Source organism: Pteropus alecto, unplaced genomic scaffold (genome assembly GCF_000325575.1).
Source record: "Pteropus alecto unplaced genomic scaffold, ASM32557v1 scaffold143, whole genome shotgun sequence".
NCBI classification, from domain to species: domain Eukaryota; kingdom Metazoa; phylum Chordata; class Mammalia; order Chiroptera; family Pteropodidae; genus Pteropus; species Pteropus alecto.
Genome location: NW_006434828.1, coordinates 200097 through 217396, shown reverse-complemented (window position 1 = coordinate 217396; position 17300 = coordinate 200097). Strand labels below are relative to the sequence as shown.

General features: G+C 46.6%; 1 protein-coding gene across 1 annotated transcript in view; it reads right to left on the bottom strand.

The window, feature by feature from the left end:
• Nucleotides 1-5851: 5851 nt before the first annotated feature.
• Nucleotides 5852-17300, bottom strand: part of SPP2 (secreted phosphoprotein 2) — a 20668-nt gene continuing 9219 nt past the window's right edge. The window contains exons 5-8 of the mRNA XM_006909888.3: nucleotides 13541-13595; nucleotides 12756-12806; nucleotides 10486-10581; nucleotides 5852-5953 (exon numbers count right to left, since the gene is read on the bottom strand). Coding sequence (XP_006909950.1) covers nucleotides 10496-10581; nucleotides 12756-12806; nucleotides 13541-13595 — 192 coding nt within the window. The 3' untranslated portion in view covers nucleotides 5852-5953; nucleotides 10486-10495. The remainder of the gene's footprint in view (nucleotides 5954-10485; nucleotides 10582-12755; nucleotides 12807-13540; nucleotides 13596-17300) is intronic.

Below are 17300 nucleotides of genomic sequence, written 5' to 3'. Positions count from 1 at the left end.
TTATTTTATTTTATATTTTTAAGGAACCGAAGGCAGAATTCAGAGAGCTGAGATATAGGCCACCGGTTTGCCTCTTACGAGCACCGGGACGAGTTTTCTCTAAACCATCTTCCCTTCGTCGGTCCAGTTGGGGTAGTAGCAGCAGCTACCCGGAGGGGTCATTTTAAGAATTAAATGACGAAACACATGCAGAGTGCCTGACCGATCTGCACTGCTCAATCAACGTGTGCTATTTGGCGTTTTGATTTGGTCACTATGGTGGGCTGAGCAACGGACCCCCAAATCTGTCCACACCCAAATCGCCAGAATCTGTGAACGTGTTACCTTACGAGCTAAAAGGGGTTTGCAACTGTGATTGAGTTAAAGATCTCGAGGTGAAGATACCACTTTGAAGACGGCGGAAGGTGGCATGAGCCTAGGGATGACCCAGGAGAAGGCCAGGGAGCGACTTCTCCTCAGAGCCTGCAGAGGGAACGCGGCCCTGCCAACTCCTTGATTTTGCCCCGGGAGACCCATTTTGAACGTCTAACCTTCAGAACTGTAAGATAATATATTAGTGCTGTTCTAAGATGCTCAGTCTGCACTCCAGCAGCCATAGGAAACTACTATATTTATAAAAACCAAAATCCTCCCAAAATGGCCGGCCCCATGACATTGGTTCAGGATCTTTTTATAAAAGGGATTTCCTTTCCATCACGGCCCCAAGGGTTCAGTTGGGGCAAACTTATTAGTGAGAAAAATATTGATTAAAAAACCAACGATTCACGATACACACAGTCAAGTTCACATCGTAGTTTAGAAATGAGTTGGCAGCGTTTGAAATAATAAAGGCCGACCTCTCAAACAGAACAAGACGCCAGAGACAAATGAGGGGACAGCTCAGCTCACGCGAACACTGACTGAAGATATAAGAGAAAATAGATGGTCGATACTTTGCATGATTTGGATTATGGAACGAGGATGGTCAAAGCCACCTCCTACCAAGGCAAGGGGGCATGGGAGCCGACACGGATGTTAAGACGAACGCCACACCACCTCCCGCCTCCCGCCTCCCGCCTCCCAAGGGCACAAGAATGCAGGAGGGACAGGGACAGACTGAGCTGGGCACGAGACAAAACAGGCCCCGCCCAGGGCTGGTGCAGAAGACCTCGCGATGTGAAGAGAGAGGATGACGGTGGAGTCGAAGGGGGGAAGGGTGACAGCTGGGGGGAGGGGGCGTAAACACGCAGACTGAGGCGGGCGGGTTCGAGAAATCTGAGGGTCTAGGACCTGCGGCTTCTCATCGACCTCTTGCTGTTCCACGTCAACTAGCAGGGGTGGGAAACCCACCAGAGCGAGCAGGTGTGGAGAGCTTCTCTGCCTCTGCCAACCGGCGTCTCCGGAAGGACCGGTTCCCACACTGGGGAGCCCACCCCTTCCCAGGGTGAGCCGGTGCGTGGGTGGATTCGGGACGAGCAGCCACGAGAGTCCAGGGATGAGGCAGAACCATCCTGCTGGTCTTCGGCTGAGACGGCTCTGGCCAGGGAAGGTGGGGTGAGAGTGGAGGTCGTCTCACGTTAAATCTGTGACTCTGTCTCTCAAAGTTCCCAGGAGGGGTTGAAGTCATAACCTCTCCGATGTGTCTAATGCCTCTTGACCACCATTGCTGACCTGTGTGCATATGATTCTGGTAGCCCCCGCAGCTCGCCGCCTGAGCCCAGTTAGAGACTCCATGTGCTGCATAGACCAGTAACCCCAGCTGCTACCACGGCGACAGTGGCTGGGCTCGTGACCATGCAACATAATTTGTAGGCCCCTTGCCCATGGGCACAGCTAGGGAAACTGTAAAGTACAGCAAAGGTGTTGGACTATCACTCTGGGCCAGTGTAGCCAACCGCCTCCAGGAAGCCCAGGGGGCTCCAGCTGCCACCGTGTTCTAGGCCCCTGGGTCTCTAGCCCCTGAACCCACCCGTCCAGCCCCCACCGCTGCCTGCTACCTCTACAGTCCCTTTGGTCTCCTGCTCAGCCCGCTCACACTCACCCACCGTGGACCCTGCACACCCCTCAAATCCACTGCTCACATAAAACAGGGCTCTTCACATAAGACACTTGACCAAGATGGCAAATCCTCAGTGTTGCCTTCCTTGGATTGCTGAAGGCTGACCGCGTGGCGGACCACGGAGGAAGACAGGAAGAAAGCGGAGCAGGGAGGAAGCCCGCGTTCCAGGAACGCAGAGCTGATGGATCTCGGCTTCGCTTCACAAGACCGTGGCTTGGCATCTGCAGAGCAGAACACTCTGTAGAAGGATTCTTAGCCCACTTCTCCGAGCCACTAAAACCCCATCGTCACTGAACAAATCAGACCACATATCATGAAATATGTATGAAATCGATCTCACGATCTCGTGCTGCATTCCAGAAAGGAAAATAACACAAAGCGGACTGTTCTAGAGAGCTGCCCGAATGCGCAGAGGACGCCGGTGGATTCTCAGGCTGAAGCAGGACCTGACAGCAAGCACAGCCCTCCTCACACGTGACCCTGGGTGAGGGAGGCATGGGACAGGTCGGCAAGAAGCCACACTACCCCGAGACACGCCAGGAATGGGAAATAAGGAAGAACATTAAATATTTGAACTCTGGGCAATTTTTAATCCAAGTTGCGAAGGGACAGGGAAGGTAAATGCGCGGAGATATGTGCTCGTCCCCGGGGCACCCAGAAATGCTGCATCGCTGTGCTTGACAAGTTGCTGCTGATTCTCTCATAAAAAGTCACTCCCTACAGCTTGGCTCCAGTCACACCTGCCTCTGGAGAGAGGCCAGAATTGTTGGGTTGCATGCCTCCAAGTGGCATGGTGACATTTTTATGGAGAGGTTGCAGATGTTTGTCTTGGGTGATTTCTAAAGAGGTGGCAGTTGGGAAGACAGGTATGCATTGTCCAAAGGAAAGCCACAAAGTCTCTTTTGGAACAGAAAATTATTCACTTGAATTCTTGCCTGGAGGAATCAGATCACGTCTGTTCTTAGAACAAACCCCGCTGAGCATACGGGGTGTGTGGGAACTGTACCCTCAGTTTGCATCTTTTGTGAGGCCTCTGTTGCTGCCCACATCCGACGAGCCCATGTCCCCACTAAGAGAGTTTGTCTTTCTGCTGACGTACAAACGCCCAGCTGTACACAGTTACAGACCAAACCAGACAGTTCCTTGGCCAGATACATGACCCAGCCGACTCCTGCTCTAGGACCAATGACTATTGCTAAACAGGGATTGGACATAGTTTATCGCTATTCTCTCTCTCCCGAAGAAGGAGGAAGAAACGTGCTGGCAAAAAGGCTTGGGAAAGGCTAGCGAACTCAGAGACTGGCACATGACAGAAATATATCATTTACTTTACATGTGGTCGATATCCTATTCTGACCACAGAAGAAATCACACTTGCCTTCTGTGGATGCTCCTTTATTAAACCAGGGGATTGGAAATTGGAGGGCAGGGAGAGATGCTATGTAGAGATTGTAAACATATGTTGGGTGTCACACCATTGATACCAAAACCAGATGAAGACAGCACAAAAATAAACTACAGGTCACTCTCACTTATGAATGTTGGTATAAACATCCTAAATGAAACAGCGACCACTAGACTCAGCAGCATATTTAAAGAATAGTAAACCGTAACCCAGGGGGGTTGTTTCAAGAAAGCAAAAATGATTCAGTATAAGCAACATTGTAACATAATTCACCATATTTTGTTGTCGAAGAAGAAAGACAAATTCCAAATTCCAAAACTGAAATTCAAAACAGACAAATTGCAAAAGATGTTTGATAAAGCAAATTGCAAAAGATGTTTGATAAAGCTCCGTATATATTTATGTTATAAACTCGTAACAGGGAAAGGAGAGATACAATCTTAAAGGGACTGAAAATATAAACGTCCCTTACGCCAAACCGGAAGCCAGCATTGTACTTGATGGTGAAACATGAAAATGCTTCTTAGAATGTTAAATAAGGAACGAGACAGGGAGACATATCATTGTACTATTATCTACCCTCGCTGGAATATATTTTAAAAAAATAGGAAAAAGAAAGATGTGACATTCAAAAACTGAAGAGGAGAAGGCAAAATTAATATTATTTGCAAAAGTTATACATATCCATGGAATATGCTAGAATATCAACTGAAAACCTATTAAAAACAATATGAGAATTTAGTAGGAAGACAGGCCAAAAACCTTATATATATTAGCTTTATATTATAAGACATAATAACAAAGGATCTCATTTATGACAACAAAAATAATATACCAGTATATACTAGTAAATAAATTTTAAAAGAACTATGCCAAACACACACACACACACACACACACACACACACACACCTCTTAACTCAAAAAGGATCTCATTTATGACAACAAAAATAATATACCAGTATATACTAGTAAATAAATTTTAAAAGAACTATGCCAAACACACACACACACACACACGCACACACACATACACCTCTTAAACGCTGTTAAGGGACATAAAAGAAGTCTTCAGTAAATAGAAATGTCTATCTTATTTTTATTTTATTTTATTAAATTGATTGGGGTGCCATTGGTTAATAAAATTATATAGCTTTCTAGTGTACGATTCTACAATACATCATCTGTATATTGCTTTGTATGTTCGCCACCCAAAGTCATATCCTATAGAGCAAAACTCAAAAGTCTAAAGATGTTTTCTAAATAAATCTACACACACACACACACACCTCTTAAACTCTGTTAAGGGACATAAAAGAAGTCTTCAGTAAATGGAAATGTATATCTTATTTTTTTTATTTTTATTAAATTGATTGGGGTGCCATTGGTTAATAAAATTATATAGCTTTCTAGTGTACGATTCTACAATACATCATCTGTATATTGCTTTGTATGTTCGCCACCCAAAGTCATATCCTATAGAGCAAAACTCAAAAGTCTAAAGATGTTTTCTAAATAAATCTACAAATTTTAAATAGCTAATTTGATTTAAAATACCAACATAATTTTTTTTCGTAACTTGACAAATTGATCTTAAAGTCAAAATAAAATAAGCATTTTGGGGACTATCCGGGAAAGTTCTAAAACTTATGGACAATGGAGAGTGAGGTCACTAGCCGTGTCAGACATTTAAAAGCTGTCATAAGTAGAGCAGGAATAAATAGCCACATCTAAATCAAGGTGCAAATGACCTATAACGTCTTACTGTATCATCCATCCAGAAAGGCGTTCTCAAGGACTCCCGATGTCTTTGTGGAAAGCCGTAGAAAGTGATGTAGGCTTCAGCCTCGCTGCTGAGGGACTGACCGCCTTCCAATGTGGTGATTCTCACATCTTCCAATTGCAGCGGGCTGGCCACTTAAAGTCCTGGCTCCAGGTATGGCACCAGATTGGAGCAAAGTTCTAAGCATGTGGCTTGGGGACACAGACCTCACTTCTTGGGTACTTTCCTGGTGATGTCTGCTTTGACAAAAAGCCAGCTTTGGCTATTGATTTCCTACACTGAGACATCCAAAGCTAAACAAGCTAGGACAGCATTTTGGTGGGTGGGGAGAGGCTGGCTTCTCATCTCTTACTCACCAGACAATTTCTTTTAAAAATTAAAATTAGTCACAAAAGGAAAGACACTCTTTGACACTGAGCCACCTGGGACTGATTTCTTTTTTAAGGAAAAAAGATTTTCCGATCAATGACTATCGATCTAAAACATCCATTTGACATGATTGTGCTAAACATGGCCGCTTTGTGAGTCTTAACTCCTAAAATTCTTAGCTAATGCTAATCTCATGATATTAGCTTCTTATTTAAAATTTGATAGTGATTCCTATTTTTTTAAAAAAATCAGGCAATGAAAGAGGAAAAGTAAGACATTTATTAAGGACTGGAACGGATCAAAGGGAAAATTATGACTCTTTCTTCACTGGAACTTCTGTTCCTTCCATCGCATTTTGCTGTTAAGAGAGAGAAAGAGAAGAGGTTAGACCTTGCGGTGCGCGATTCACATTTCTGCGGTAGAGCCGCAGGACCCAGATTCCTGGGCGCCGTTCAACGAGGAATCCAAGATGGCACCAGACACCAGAGCGACTAGGCAACGCGGCCGGCTCCTTGAACAACAAATAAAAAGGGGGCGAGAGACATCCATGGGGAGGAGAGGCGGTGATCTGGGTCCAGGACACAGAGACGTGGCCCCAGAAAGGAAGATCAGTCTCAGAAAGGGAAGGGCCCGAGAGGCCCTGAAGAAAGGCTACGGCCAGGCGCTGGGACTCAAGCCGACCTGAGCCAGCTGGTGGGAGGGCGAGAGGAAGGGACCGGTCAAGCCAGTAAAAGAGTCAGATGGCCTCAGCTGTGGTCATCCGAGGGCGGGCAGCTGGAGGTAGGGATAGTCGTGCTTTCATCCATCCATCCGCTCAATAAACATGTCTGCATTGAGTGTCTATTGGGGGGTTACAAAGATCAGTAAGACACAGCCCTGATCTTCGAAGGGAAGGGAAGAAGGAGGGAAGGAAGGGAGGAAGGAAGGAAGGGAGGGAGGGAGGGAGGGAGGGGTTGAAGGAGGGAATCACAAACCAGTGGGAAGACAGTCGAGTACAGTATAGCAAATGCTACTCCAGGGAGGCCCATGTGCACGGAGCCCCACGGAGGAGGGTGCACGGAGCCCCATGGAGGAGGGTGCACGGAGCCCCATGGAGGAGGGTGCACGGAGAAGACGGGTCAGCTAGACTCTGCAGGTGGGCTGGGGGCGGGGACCTGGCAATGTGGGTCAGCCCCAGACCGGGGGACCGGAGGATTAGTCAGCCACGTGACTCCCCCACGTGAAGCAGAGGAGAGAGAGCAGGGGACACAGACAGGGACCACGCCCGCGGGAGGAGGGCCCCGCTCTAACTGTCTCACATCGCTGGGGAGTCTAGACTCCTCCCTCCGGGTGGGCAGGGCCTTGACCTGTGAGGACTGGTGTTAACGTGCTCTGGTGACAGGGCAGAGGTGACTTCGAGGGGGCCAAGATGAGACTGTCGGGAAGATGCCGACATCAGCAGGCTAGAGAGGATGAGGAGGCCGGGCCATGAAGAGGAGGGCGCGGAGCTGGAAACATCCCAGAGGAAGGACGAGCAGAACTCGGCGGCTGGTCGGCTGAGGCCGGGGACGAGGGCCGGGATGGCTTTGTTTGGGGTCTGGGTACCCGGGAAGGTGAGTTGGAATAGGTCGGGAAGGGAAGAATTGTCCTTGGAGCATGCGGCAGAAGAGCCGATGGCGGTATCTGGCACCCCGCCCCTAATCAAGCTCTAGCCTAGAAGCCAGTGAAAGTAGAGGTCGGTGCCACCCCCAGACAGGCGGGCATCAAAGCCCCGGGGGTGCCGGGGGTCACCTGGAGACGGGGGACGGTGAGTGGAGCGAGAGACGCGGCCGGAGCTGGGGGCACATCGCTGTCAGGGAGCGGGAGGAGAGGAGAGGCCGTGAGGGGCAGAGGGACGTCTTGGCTGGGGACGCAAAGCCTCGGAGGCCAGAGGCTTCCAGGAAAGAAGGGAGCTGACGTCGGCGTCGCATGCGGCCGTGAGTCTTGGCGGGAAGAGGGGAGACAGTGCCCACGAGGCGGCACAGGAGCGGATGCAGAGCGGGGACGGCCAGGGCTGACAGGGACTGGAGGCGGCAAGTGCAGACGGCTTTTCTTTACAGTCCCGATGAGCAGGACACGAGAGAGATTGGGGAGGAGCTCGGGATAAACCGGGGGTCGGGACCCGCTGTGCGGAGATCCTCGGTATTCTCAGAAAGTCGCCAAACCACTAACAGTTCTCCGTAACCCCGAATCGGTACCCCCGGCGCTTCCACATTCATTCCGGGACGAGCTCAGAGAGAAGAAAATGCTGCGTCTTCCAACGCGCGTGTCCCGGCTGAAGTGGGGCAGAGTGACGACATTCTGCACACCGGTGTCCTTCTTGCAGTCCGCTTAGTGCCCCCGTTTTTGTACTTTTGTCCCCTTCGTTGGCGGTTTTGCTGTTTAAAATGGTCCCCAGGGTTTCAGGTACAAAAGGCCGCGAGGCGCCCCGTGGAGAAAATGCGTGGAGACGAGCTTCGTTCAGGCCTGAGCTACGTGCTGGCGGCAGCGCTTTCGACATTAATAAATCAACTACATATATTAAATGAGGTGTCTTTAAACAGAAACTCGTGTAAATTGTGACCAGAGGCCGCCGGGAACCTCCCCCTGTATCTCCCATAGGAGCAGCGATGGGCCGTCAGCCCTAGGCCCTTCGGTCTAGGCTGCCTTTAGAGAGACATTTTTGATGTGATCAGTTTTTATAGACATCAGACCACAAATACATATTGTGATACATATATGTGTTCATGCCCCATATAGGCTTACAATTCACAAACGAAATACATCCAATCCATTGAGAAGTCTGTTTTTTACCCTTAAGGATGCTCTGTAAACCAAAAAAAATGAAATAATTTAAGTTTATGAAAAAGGAATATGATGAGTCCGTGTTTTCATAATGAGTCGTTTCTTGATCTCGGTACAAAGTTGGTTTTTATTTTTAGGGTGCACATAGATTCAAAAGAAAGCCTACCATTTGCATCTTTCATCCAGTATGACCTCACTGACAAATTTTCCTTCTATTTTAGTAAAAAAGTCAGTTGATTTCTTTTAAATTCCAGCAGTTAAAAATTAATTACACTATGTTTAGCTGGTTTGGGGGAGGGGTGGATACAAAGATCTCAAAAATCCAAAGTGAAGGATTTTATCATTCACTCAAAAAACAAAAAAAACAAAAAAAAAACCAACTTCCTGCGTGCTTGCTGTGTGCCAGACTCTGTGCAGGGAACTGGGAGCCGATGGTGTGGGAAGGTCCCCGAGCCCCGAGTCCAGGGCGTCTGGTGGGGGGCAGGTGGGGCAGAGAGGAGGCCGGTGAGGGTAGCGCCCTGTGATGAGGACTTAGGGAGGCCCGCAAAGGGACGCACTTCCGACTTGGGAGGCGCCACTGAGCTGAGTGAGACCTGGACGGGGAGGAGGAATTAGCCAGTAAAACAGCAGACCTGCGAGAAGGAAGCGAGGGACCCGGGCAGGGCCAGGTCACCAAGGTTTTCGTGGGCCACGCTAGGGAGTCCAGACTTTTTCCTTAAACATACGGTGCTATGGCAGCTGCAAAACCCACGAAAGCTCAAGCTCTCTCATTAACGTGCGTGTGTGTGTGTGTGTGTGTGTGTGTGTGTGTGTGTGTGTGAGAAAGGAACGTGTGCTGAAGTGATACCTCCGAAGATTCTTTTTAAGTGTGTCCTTTCTGATGTCCCTTTACCACTTAGGAGCCTTCAAAACTACATTGCTACGTTTGCTCCAATCCCTAATAACTAAGAATTTCTATACCCGTGAGAGACTCAGTGACGCTCAGTGGGGGTCTGGAAAACCAGGGCTGAGTCTCCACCTCCCCACAGCCCTGGGGCCGAGACGTTGCTCTTCCTCTTGGCTCAAGGTCTGCCTTTGGTACAGCCCAGCTCTACCCCAGAAGTGAAGCGAGCATGCGGGGCTTTAAGTGAAGAAGGACCAGAGTCTCCTCTGGATTTCCAGATACACCTGAGGACAGCGTGCGAGGTGGATGGTGTGAGACCAAGACCAGAGGCAAGAGGTCAAGCGACAGCTCGCGGCGATGGTCATGGAGCGTTGGGCCATTGCCAGAGGAAAAGCGTGGGCCAAACCAGGGAGACCGAACACCTGGCGACGTCGGAAGGAGATGGGTGGAAAGGAGAATCAGTGATGCTCCAGCATTTTGAGTGTGTGAAAAGTCGGCGAAGGGTGATACCTTCAAATAAGAAAGAGCTGGAGAGGAGGTTGGTGGCGTTGTGGTCGCTCCCAGGGGTGGCCACAGCAACTGCGCCTAGTGGGCAGCTGACATCAGGGCCTGGATCCCAGGTGGAGCATGGCAAGAGATGTATGTTTGGAAATAATTTCACGTCAGTGACGAAGCCAGGCAAATGGAAGAGATGACAGAGTTCTCTACAGAGGAAGGAAAGAATGCGGCTAAGAGATGACATAAACGGTCACCAGGATTTAAATTATTGATTAAGAAAAGGAAGGCAGATCAGATGTCACAGACCTGAAGGATTCAAACCCAGTTTGCACAAAGACAGAAAAGGGAAAGTGGGTGAGGAGGTGTATCAGGAGCCTAGACCACAGCGGCCTCAGAGGCTGAGCAGAGGTCGGGTGGCAGGGGCAGCTGCTGGGAGGGGAGGCGGCCCCGAGGGGAGGGCCGTTCCGTTTGTTATCTGTCATCTGTTTGCTCCTGAAGCAGGGAGCCTTGACCATGTCGATGGCAACAAATACAAAGGCCACGGGAAGAAGATTGAGGGCGCGAGAGCGAAGAGACAGCTGGGAAGCAGGATCCGGGAGGAGAGAGCCGTGGGGGTGGAGAGGCACGGACGTTCGGAGGTGTGGGGCAGCAGTCTGAAGGCGGTCACTCCACGTAAATACACATGTTTTTGTCCCGTGTCCCCTTACCTCGAGGCCGTTACTCAAAGCCCGTGTTTATTCTCGCTCTGTGCCACTGGTTTGAGTGCCTTCTGTTTCCGGGAGGAAAGACCCTTCTCATGATCTCTAAAAATAGAAACGGACGTGTAGGTTCTGTCAATCATGTCAAGATCTAAGACGAAATGGACCACATGGCTACAAATCAATGTGAAGGATTGTGACAGGCACAACCAGAACGTGTACAGCCGCAAGAACTCCCGAGGACGTGGCAACTTCGTCTCTGTGTCAAGCTCTGCCACACTCTCCCCTGCGTGTGTTACAGCCACACCCAACGCTTATTTCTCTCTCCTCTGTTACCACGTGCGATCCGTCTCGGCCACTACTGCAAGCCCTCAAGCACGGGGACAGTCGCATGTATCTTTCAGTCCTCTGTGGGTCTTCCCAGTGCTTGTCACACAGATTTGTTAAATTGAATTAAGATGTCATGTTCAAAGCAGTCTCTGAGATAGGTGCACATCTGCATCAGTGATGCTTTCGAGGCCAAAAAATGTTTATTTAGAATTTGGCTCTGGAATTAGCTCCTGAGACATACAAAAAGGATCAGTCACATTATTTCATGTGGTATTTTTCCAATGTGGTAGCCAGCCTCCAAGATGGCCTCCAAATATTCACACTCTTGGGTATTTCCCTCCCACACTGAACCAGAGTTGGTCTGTGTGATTAATAAAATAATGCGGAAGCGATGGAATATCACTTCCAAAATTGGTAATAAAAGACTATGCCTTTTGTCTTGGGTGCTCTGTGCTTACTCTGTGTGTGTGTGTGTGTGTGTGTGTGTGTGTGTGGTAATTTTATCTGTGGAAAGCCAGCTGTCACCTTTCAAGGACATTCAGACAGCCCTGTGGGATGGCCCATATGATGAGAAATGGAAGTCCTCAGTCCAACAGCCCATGAAGAACTGACACCTGCCAACAACCGTGTAACCTCGGAAGTGAATTCTTCCGGGCCAGGCAGGCCTTCGATTGAGATCACGGCCTCGGTCAACATCTTGTCGCAAACCTTATTAGAGACCCTGAGCCAGAAACACCCAGCGAAGCCGCTTCTGGGTTCCTAACTCTCAAAAACTGTGAGATAATAAACTTTTGTTGATTTAAGCTGGGGTAATTTGACACAGCGACAAATAACTAATGTACCCAAGTTACTTATCGATTTGATTAATCAGATCTCTTTCTAAATCTTTTAGGTATTTCCAAAATCAAATTTAATGGCAAATATTTTCCAACACTACAGAGATTCAAAAGAATGGGCTATAGATTCTGGAGGCAACTCCAAAAGAAATGTTCAAAAAATGTTCAACAGTGTTCACATTGTTGGAATAACTGTATATTCTCCCAAGTGACAATTTAGAAAAGGTTGAAAACTTGGGCATTACTTTTTAATCAAGCCTCAGATCGTAAGCCCTAGCACTTCAAATGAACTGGAGGATCTCTAATGAGGACCAGACACTGAACTCGATGGCATTTTAATCTGTGTTATTCATGGTACTAGAGATCTCTGAACATAAGGTGAATTTCACAATTCTTCTGGAAAGCAGCATGGAAAAAACCGAGGCTTTAGTGTCTGACAGATCTATATCAAAGTCCTATCTCTGCCACTCACTAACTGGATCAAAGTCCTATGCTGGCCATGTGGCCTCTGACAAGTTACAGAACCCCACGGAGCCTCAGTTTGCTCTTCTGCGGGATGGGGAGGAAGCTGGTGCCGCCTCATAGGATGATGGCGAAGGCTGAAGGAGAAACCGAGTCAAGCAGGTAGCGCAGAGTGAGCATTTTGTCTATACAATTAACGCCACGCGTTAGTAGTCATTTCTTCTCTATGAGCAGGTGACACATCTGGTTGACAGAGCTATCACAAAGATTAAATGAGGAAACTGATCTGTGAAAGGGAGAAGCTAATTTACTGTTCAATTCCTCTGCTCACCACAAAGTCCGGTAGAGGATGGAGGGCAAAGAAGAGATCGAAAGGGTGTGGGCTACGCAGAAAACACCCAAGCGGAGCAGGGGAAGAGGTCAGTGCCGACGTCCAGAGCCGGAGGTGACCCTTTGATTCCTGGCAACTCTTAAGTGCATTTTAACACCTCAAGATTACCTTTTTAAATAATTTGCAAAGCGGGTTTATGCAGTATTGTACTATCTTTCTGTTTTCACTTAAAATAGTTTGTATTTCAGGGATTTATCTCCTAAGAAATGGCTTCATGAAGCAGAGCCTGTTTCTGTCCTGAAGAAAGCAGGACCACTTACCAAGGGATCGTTCATAAAACTGCTCATTTCCGGGTACGTCAGGAACGAGACCTGTAACACAGTCAGTCATAAGGAGAGGCCCCTCCGCCCACTTCCAGAATGTGCTGTGATTCTATTACTGATGCCCCATATATGCCTCGTAAGCAAAGGAGGCAGTGGGAGGTCACCAGGGTTTTGCCATCGTCAGCACCAATAGGAAAAAGCCTTGGGAACAAAAAAAAATGGCTCTTGAACCTCACACAGAACATTAACCAATCCCACTTCAAAAGAGGTGACAGAAGGAAAGAAAAGAGAGCCCTCCTCCCCCACCCAAGGCTCACAGAGCTCTGGCCACACGGCTGGAGAATTACCGAACTCCGTCTCAGACAGTCAGATGACGTTTCATCCAGAACTGCCAGCTACAGGGTAGTGCATACCTCGACCCTGTACCTCAGGCTGTGCATCCAGGAGGGAGCAAGCGCGTTTAAGCTTAGAAACCCTCTTAAGGTCAAAACCAACATCTCCCTTGCCTGTTTGACAGAGACGTCGGGCCATCAAATGAAATCATACGTGGAAAAGCTCTGTGCAGATATAAAGGGACACCTAAATGGGAAATTGTATCGCTATCGTCTAATGTTAAGAAAAAAAAAAAACAGGAATAAAAGGAAATGTTTATTTTATGTAATTACTGTAATTGTTCGAAGGTTGTGTATAGATTTTTCTGGTTTTAAATGACTCACTAACAGAAAGTTTCATAGAAAGTTGTCTCGAGAGAAAAACATTAAAAAGAACAGATCTCAACTTACCGAGTAGATAACTGTTTCTCCATCTGGAAGATCCCAGTATATCTCCAAAAACCATCTACGTTAATTTAGGCACCAGTACGTGTCGGTACGTGAAAGAGAGAAAAAGGAAAGACACTGTAAAAAAGGCAAAGGACGCTGGAGGACGCTGATGTATCATGTAATTCATTTTTAATAAAATAAGGCAATATATGATATTAAATAACTGTATATGATATCAAGCATGTATGTCTAAGAGCACATGGGGAAAAGCAATTTACATGAAGTTTAAATTAACTAAAACACTTTCCACTAGACTCAGAATTACCCCCAGATACTGTGGACCAGAATGATGGAAGCTTGGTATATGGACTTGCAAACAGACTGTGTTTAGGTCAGAATTTGGAGTTTTCTCTCTATGAAGTCTTCATATGTGTTCGGTTAGGTGAAAGATTATATAAAAATATATGTGCACACAAAAACTTGCACTTGAATGCTCATTATTTACAATAGTTAAAAAGGCAAATAACCTAAAAGTCGATCGACTAATAAATGGATAAATCAAACGTAGAGCATCTATACGTTGGAATACTATTCAATAATATGAAGGAATGAAGTATTGACACACACTTCATGGACCTCCGATGATGCTAAGCGAAATAAGCCAGCCACAGAAGAACACAGGTTGTATGATTCTAGTTAGATGAAACGTCCGGAAGAGGCAAATTTACAGACACGGAAAGTAGATGAGTGGTTGCGAGGAGCCGGAAGGATGGGGAGCAGAGAATGACTGCGAATGGGTATGAGGTTTCTTTCGGAGATGATGAAAAGTTCTGGATTCATATCGTGATGACCGTTGTACAACATGATGAATACACTAAAACCACTGAACCGCACACGTTAAAAGGGTGACTTTTATGGTACGGAATTATGTCTCAATAAAAGTGTTATTTAAAAAATAATAGGGACACGTGTCTAGGTCAGGCCCATGGGAGCAATGCCGAGACATATCTCCAGCCGGAACTAGAGAGAAACCCTCCCTCTTCCTCCTAAGTTTAGAGAATGTGAGCCTGGCGTCGCCCTTAATCTTGCTTCCTGCTGCAAACAGAAAGAAAAGTCACCTGCAATAAGAGAGGGAGGTAGAGAAGGAGGGGAGGGGAAGGGAGGAGGAGAGGGACAGGGACAAGGAGAAGACGAAAATGAATGGGGCCCAGACGGTGCCGAAGGTTCCCAAACTGAGTTGTCCATCAGCCAACGCTTCCCTCCCTTTCTGGGAATGCGATGCAGGGCATTGTCCCATTTGGGCGTGGGCTAACCTGTGGTCAAATTTCCATCTCTTAAAATGGAAGGCAGTAAATGAATGAAATACTTGGCACCTCTCCTCCCCTGAGCACGGAATTTCTGTTCAGTTATTCTTCCTCAGGTTCTCCCTTTTGAACTGTTTTGGGGTCTCTTGACTGAAACCCTACCCACTCCAATTCAGAAGGATTCATCTAAAGTCAAGTTCAGTCATCAACCTGCGGGTGTTAGGATTGCGCTCTTGGTGGTGACTGCAGCGTCACGTGGTTGACTGAGAGTTCGTGCACTGTATAGAAACCTTTTCTCCTCTACACATTCCTCCTTCAAAATGAAAAAAAAAAAATACTCACTACCCATAATTCAAAGATCTATTTGGTTAAGGAGAGGAGACTATTAGCCGATTCGGAAATTTATTTTCTCAAATTTCTTTATAGCTTTTATGCCTTTTAAAATTACGTAGTGGAAAATCCAAGTTTCTTACGTTCAAGACAATTTCTCTCATTATATCTTTACCGGATGTTTTCCATTTAATCTAAATCCTTACTCACCGTCATTTGACCTTTTCGTCTTATTCCGCATGACTTACATCTCTCTTTACATTGTATACCTTTTCCTGGAAATTCTTCTATATTTTGCACGTTTTTCAAATGATCTTTATTTTCATGACTCTGGGATTTTTTTTTTTCAGTTTTATTTTTTCTATTGTTGACTTCCAACAATAGTGTATTTGTTCTGCTTTGGAATTCACCCGTCTACTGTCTTTCATGTTTGTAGAGTCACCATTTATTTCACTGAAAATGGTTAACGGCTATTTTCTAATTTGTTTTCTGTTTCTTGTAAGAAATCTGTTTTCGGGTTTCCAGGATTTACTTTAAATCTCCTTCTGCTTTCTTCTCATTCTTATGAATTGCAGAATTCTTTAATTTCAGAAATTATTTGCATTAATTTGCGCACCATTCTTTATGAACTCCTAATCGCTGAGAAAAAGTGACCTGAGAGTTTATGCTAAAATCTCGTTTGCTTCAGGGGCTAACTTAACTTCATGTCAGAGTCTTCTTCAAAAATTTGGGATTGGAAGAACAGCGAGTGGCCTTCACATTGCAATGAGAAAGTTGCAACAGATTTATGGGTTGCCCAGAATCAACTTCCCAAATCGGACGTGGCAGAGGAGTTCATTGAGTGAACCCTTTATTAAATTAATTCCAATTGTGTTAAAGGTCATAGAATGAACCAGAATCCATTTCTTTCAACGTTCACTCCTGACTCCTGGCCCCAGTCAGCATTGTCTTGCCCCTGTCCTACTAGCGTCCCCATCCGCTCCTGCCTAGTTCCCATCTACCCTTCACCTATTCCGCTACTGACCTAATTAGAACCCTTCAAAGCCCTTTTGCCATTAGGATCAACCAGTGGTGCTCAACATGACCCATGAAGCTTATCTTGAGCTGTCCGTCATCCTCTCCAGGCTCACCCCTACGCCTCTCTCTGTAATTTGCTCATTCCAGTCATAATGGGTTTCTGTTCATTTCAACCGCCAGCTTCTCACACTTTAGGGAACTCCCTCGTGCTTGGAATTCCTCCCCCCACCTCCCCTCGTCCCCTCTGTCCTGACGTCCACCACCCTCTAGTTCTCAGTTTGAACATTGGTGTTCCAGGAAAGCACCCCTGCCCCCCACACAATATGCTGTCCTCTCTTACGTGCTCCCAAATGTTTGCCCTTGCTTAGCAGACATCACTCAGGCTCATCTATAAATGCCACAGGCCTAGGACTATGTTTGCCTTGCTCCTCACTGCCTCCCAAGCTTTTCCCATAGAAACCACAAAATCAGTACCAACAAAATGCTTCTGAAATGACACGCTAGATCCTTGTCCTATCTGGGCTAGCTGAGTAATGGGCATGCGAATGTGTTAGCTGTGAACCACATCTGACCTTCTAGGTATTTTAATGGAGTCTAGAAAAGGAGGCCCTTCATATATGCCTTGGGACCAAGAAAATAGGATCCTTGGGAGAGCACCTCGGAAATCACTTGGGGGTTGATCCTCAAAAGTTGCCAGTGTGGACGAGATCAAGCAATTGGTTATGTTCTTCATTTCGTGTGAAGGTCCTAGCAGCCTGTGCAAAGTTCCCCCTGCACTGATAACCCTGTCCCCTGTAACAGGGGACTCTAGATTTATTACTTCTCGATTCTAAAGTGGGCTTCCAGAATACTAGGCTTATGGGGTGATCACTTCATGAGTTATGCAAACGTCTAGTCACTATGTTTCCACCTGAAACTCATATAATATTGTATGTCAACTGTAACTGAAAAATAAATTTAAAAAATAAAATGGGCTTCCATATAAAATATTTAAAATGTGGATATGTTAATAATATAGGATAGTAACTTTTATGTGTAATTCTCGAAGTTGAAATTGTACGCTCTTTTAATGTAATTTTCACTACAGACTTAAATCTTGAAAAATGAAATAAAAATATGGAGAGTGAAAG